Source organism: Nerophis ophidion, linkage group LG05, assembly GCF_033978795.1.
Source record: "Nerophis ophidion isolate RoL-2023_Sa linkage group LG05, RoL_Noph_v1.0, whole genome shotgun sequence".
Taxonomy (NCBI): domain Eukaryota; kingdom Metazoa; phylum Chordata; class Actinopteri; order Syngnathiformes; family Syngnathidae; genus Nerophis; species Nerophis ophidion.
This window is the reverse complement of record NC_084615.1, coordinates 34,072,558-34,078,084: the sequence shown is the minus strand read 5'-3', so window position 1 is coordinate 34,078,084 and position 5,527 is coordinate 34,072,558. Positions and strand designations below refer to the sequence as shown.

The 5,527-nt window shown below is 40.9% G+C and overlaps 1 protein-coding gene across 1 annotated transcript; it reads left to right on the top strand.

The window, feature by feature from the left end:
- Positions 1-966: 966 nt before the first annotated feature.
- Positions 967-5,231, top strand: sox7 (SRY-box transcription factor 7). Its single transcript, XM_061900632.1, has 2 exons — positions 967-1,680; positions 3,702-5,231. The coding sequence occupies exons 1-2, from the start codon at positions 1,251-1,253 to the stop codon at positions 4,625-4,627; spliced, it is 1,356 nt and encodes a 451-aa protein (XP_061756616.1). The 5' UTR covers positions 967-1,250; the 3' UTR covers positions 4,628-5,231.
- The last annotated feature ends 296 nt before the right edge of the window (positions 5,232-5,527 follow it).

Below are 5,527 nucleotides of genomic sequence, written 5' to 3'. Positions count from 1 at the left end.
TTTATGTATATATATATATATACATAAATACATATATATATATATATATATATATATATATATATATATATATATATATATATATGGGTTATACTTGTATAGCCCTTTTCTACCTTTAAGGTACTCAAAGTGCTTTGACACTATTTCTACATTGACACGCCGTGGAGCTGCCATGCTAGGATCCAACCAACAATCCATCAGGAGCAAGGGTGAAATGTCTTGCCTAAGGACACAACAGGTGGTGCTAGGATGGATGAAGCTGGGTATTGAACCAGAAACCCTCAGGTTATATATATATATATATATATATATATATATATATATATATATATATATATATATATATATATATATATGGGTTATACTTGTATAGCCCTTTTCTACCTTTAAGGTACTCAAAGTGCTTTGACACTATTTCTACATTGACACACCGTGGAGCTGCCATGCTAGGATCCAACCAACAATCCATCAGGAGCAAGGGTGAAATGTCTTGCCTAAGGACACAACAGGTGGTGCTAGGATGGATGAAGCTGGGTATTGAACCAGAAACCCTCAGGTATATATATATATATATATATATATATATATATATATATATATATATATATATATATATATATATATATATATATACATATATATATAGGTGTATGTGTGTGTGTGTATATATATACATGTATATACAGTATATATATTGTATATACAGTATGTGTCTATATATATATACACACTATGTATATAGATGCATATATTTATGTCTGTATGTGTGTAATATATATATATATATATATATATATATATATATATATATATATATAAATATATAATGTTTCAAAGAATAAACAATGAACTAATTGCACTATAATTATCAAATAATTAGTTTAATAGAAAAACTGTTTAGTTTTTTTAAAAATTGGAAATATCTGACAATGTTTTGGTCAACATATGTCTGCTCTTGATTGACTTTAAGCAACTTGACTTGACTTGATATGGTTTGAATAAGCTGACCTCACCTGGCTGAGACACACACCTGAACAGGTCTGATAAGTTTGTCGTCACGTCACGTCACGGAGAAGGAGTGTCACGCCAAACAGATTCCTTTCAACACTTCAAAGAAGACATGAGGGAGGATTTAGATTCGGGGTCGGGCTGGATCACACCTCCACTGGACTCGCAGGCATCGAGGAGGAGCCGAGATTCCCGCAGGGTTCGTGCCGGACTCCCCCCCTCCTCAAATATAAAGCCCCCTCATGCTGGAGGAGATCCTGGAACTCAGTCCGCAAACCTCAGCTCCAAATCTCCTTCTTGCACATCCTCAGAGCATCTCTTTGAAAACTCATTTTAAAGTGATTTTTTTTCTCCTCAATTCGACATCACTCCGAGTGAAAGAGTACAAAAAGTTGTGCGAACAAGTCAGTCCGCAACTTTGGCGGGCGAGGAGCGCGCACATGGCTGCCCTCATCAGCGCGTACTCGTCTTGGCCCGAGTCCTTCGAGTGTCCCCTGACGGACGGCGACGTCGCGGACGCGCACGGCCCGCACAGAGCAGCCGGGGACAAGGCGCCGGAGCCCCGCATCAGGCGGCCCATGAACGCCTTCATGGTGTGGGCCAAGGACGAGAGGAAACGGCTGGCCGTCCAGAACCCAGACCTGCACAACGCCGAACTTAGCAAGATGCTGGGTAAGCAATCATGTTATCACAACTATTATTATTATTATTATTATTATTAAACTACAATATTATATTGTTTTTATTATTGTATTGGAAACAATTATCTCTACAAATCCAAGCCTATTTAAAGTAACATGACATCTTTCTTTTGTGTTAGAAATTGACTTTTTTTTCCTTCTAATGTGCAGTCGTAGCAAAATGCTGGGTAAGCATCAATATTATCACAACTATTATTATCATTAGTATTATCAAACTACAATATTTTATTGTTTTGATCATTATATTGAAAACAATTCTCTACAAATCCAGGCCTATTTAAAGTAACAGGACATATTTTTTATGAGTCATAAATTGACTTTCTTTCCTTCTAATGTCCAGTCTTAGTAAGATGCTGGGTAAGCAACAATATTATCACAACTATTATTATTATCATTAGTATTATTAAACTACAATATTATATAACAATGATCTCTACAAATCCTGCACAGGCAGGCCTATTTAAAGTAATAGGACATCTTTTTTTATGAGTATATATAAATTGACTTTTTTTTTTCTTCTAATGTGCAGTCTGGAATAAAATAATTTATTATAATGTAATTAAATATCAAACTTGTGCTCTCGGGTTTCATTTTACAACAAACTGGCAAATCAAAGATTAATGTTGTCAACTTCCATCGATCCATCCATCCGTTGTATACCGCTTGTCCCTTTCGGGTTGGCAATTAAATAAAAAAATATTTGTAATTTGTTGTTCACATGAATGTTGTCTGTCTGTCTGTGTTGGCCCTGCGATGAGGTGGCGACTTGTTCAGGGTGTACGCCGCCTTCCGCCCGATTGTAGCTGAGATAGGCGCCAGTGCCCCCCACGACCCCAAAAGGGAATACGCGGTAGAAAGTGGATGGATGGATGTTCACATGAATTCATTCTTTAATATTAAGCTCTAAACATGAACCCAATTCCATTGTTATTTTGCAGCGCTTTAATACTTTTATGGATAACATGTGTTGGTTGCACTTAAAAAGCTTAACATAATGCAGTTTTGAATGCCAATGCTAGAAAAAAAAATTCAACTTTGAAACAATATGTCACTTTTAAAATAAAGAATGTGTCAAAATTGTGCTCTCGGGCTTCATTTTACAACAAACTTGCAAATCAAAGCTTAAAGTTGTCAACTTCCAACTTGCACAAATTTTCGGAATTTGTTGTTCACATGAATTCCTTCTTTAATTTTATGCTCTAAACATGAACCCAATTCCAATTTTATATTGCAGCGCTATAATACGTTTATGGATAACATGTATTGGTTACACTTAAAATGCTTAACATAATGCCGTTTTAAATGCGAACGCTCGAAAAAATGTTCAACTTTGTAACAATATGTCACTTTTTAAAATAAAGAATGTTTCAAAATTGTGCTCTAGGGCTTTATTTTACAACAAACTTGCAAATAAAAGCTTAAAGTAGTCAACTTCCAACATGCACACATTTTTGGAATTTGTTGTTCACATGAATTCATTCTTTAATTTTAAGCTCGAAACATGAACCCAATTCCATTGCGATATTGCAGCGCTTTAATACTTTTATGGATAACATGTCTTGGTTACACTTAAAAAAACTTAACATAATGCAGTTTTGAATGCGAATGCTCGAAAAAATGTTCAACTTTGAAACAATATGTTACTTTTTAAAATAAAGAATGTTTCAAAATTGTGCTCTCGGGCTTCATTTTACAACAAACTTGCAAATAAAAGCTTAAAGTAGTCAACTTCCAACTTGCACAAATATTTGGAATTTGTTGTTCACATGAATTCATTCTTTAATTTTATGCTCTAAACATGAACCCAATTCCATTGCGATATTGCAGCGCTTTAATACTTTTATGGATAACATGTCTTGTCTTGCACTTAGAAGGCTTCACATAATGCAGTTCTGAATGCGAATGTTAGAAAAAGCATGTTCAACTTTGAAACAATATGTCACTTTTTAAAACAAAGAATGTGTTTTTTTTCTTGATTGTGGTGATGTCCAGGCAAGTCATGGAAGGCCCTAACCCCTCCCCAAAAGCGTCCCTACGTGGAGGAAGCGGAGCGTCTGCGGGTGCAGCACATGCAGGACTATCCCAACTACAAGTACCGCCCTCGCCGCAAGAAGCAGCTCAAGCGCATCTGCAAGCGCGTGGACCCCGGGTTCCTCCTGAGCGGCCTGGCGGGACCCGACCAGAACTCCCTTCCCGAGCAGCGTGCCCTCTGCCGCCCCCTGGAGAAGGGCGGGGGAAGCCCCGTGGGCGTCCGCAGCGGCTTCTCCAGCCCGAGCCCCGCTCTGCCTGGCGTGCGAAGCTTTCGAGACTCCGCCGCGTCTAACAGTTTCGACACCTACCCCTACGGTCTGCCCACCCCGCCGGAGATGTCCCCCTTGGATGCTGTGGACCACGAGCACGTACCCCCTTCCTATTATCAACATCCTGAGGAGCCGCACCAAAGTCACATGAACAGCCCGCCGCCATACCACATGGACTACACCCAGACCCAAATCCATTGTGGTGGCGCACACATGCCCCACATGGTCCCGACAGGTGGCGGCGGCGGTCAAGGACTGATAACTCCTTTCTCTTACTACAGTCCCTCCCACTTCCCACAAATTCACCTCCACCATCAAGGCCACCTAGGGCAGCTGTCCCCGCCCCCGGAGACACAGGCTCACCTGGAGACGCTGGACCAGCTGAGTCAGGCCGAACTCCTTGGCGAGGTGGACCGCGACGAGTTTGACCAGTACCTGAACTCCACCGGGAACGGCTTCCATGCCGAGCAGGTCACGGTCACGGGCCACGTCCAGGTGTCCTCCGCCTCCTCCCCCGTCTCCACCTTGACGTGTCCTAGTAGCACCACGGAGACCAGTCTCATCTCGGTGCTGGCCGACGCCACCGCCGCCTACTACAACAACTACGGCATCTCATGAGGCGGTCCCGGCGGTCAGAGACGCTTTCAAGAAGTCCGATCGAGAGGGTGCCGCCAGACTAGGAGCAGAACCTGAGAGGAACACTCAAACAAGACACCTCAGGGGACCACCTGTACATTTCAAAACAGTACTTGTAAATGTAGAACCACTAAAGACGCTAATTTAATTCAATCCCGGCGCTCCACTGTGGGAGTCATTGTAATTGTTTTTGTCAATGCTTCCTATGAAATAATATAAACTATATTATAATCACAACCTCTATAAAGACACAATAATTTAGCTGGCAGTATTAATGTATGTTGGTTTTGAAAAGTGTGGGTAATGGAAAGTAGCATTTTTTTTCTTTCTTTGAAATTTCACATTTTCTGTGTCCTGTACAAAGCGAAAGAGTCCTGAGTAAATAAAGGCAAATAAGTAAAAGGTAGATATGTTGTCGTGCTGCACGCCCACACCTTAATATCATCATCCTGCTCTTTGAAGAGGATTAGACCGCCTCCATCCCACCACCCTGCTTTTGTGCCGTTCTTCATGTACGCGTCTATCTTGCTGATGCAGACCTTTCATAATCTCAGTGTACATAAATAAATAAAATACGGGAAAAACAGGCAGGCCCTCCTTTTATACACATTTTTTCCTCCTTTTTTTTTTTCTTACAGAAGGAATTCGGGGGGCTTTTTTTTGACAAATCCTGGCTGGTCTTCCTGCGTTTTTTGGGAAGGCTTGAGTCGTGCTTCTTGTAAAGAGGATGTGGCGGAGAAGCAGTGTTTCCTGCCTGATAAGGTGTGTAAGGGCTTGTGTGTGTGTGTGTGTAGGGGGGAAGCTATCCATGTCAGGATGTTTTGGCCTGGCTGGACCCGCCATTAAAGAACCACAGCGATGTGGTCATGCTGCTATTCCGAG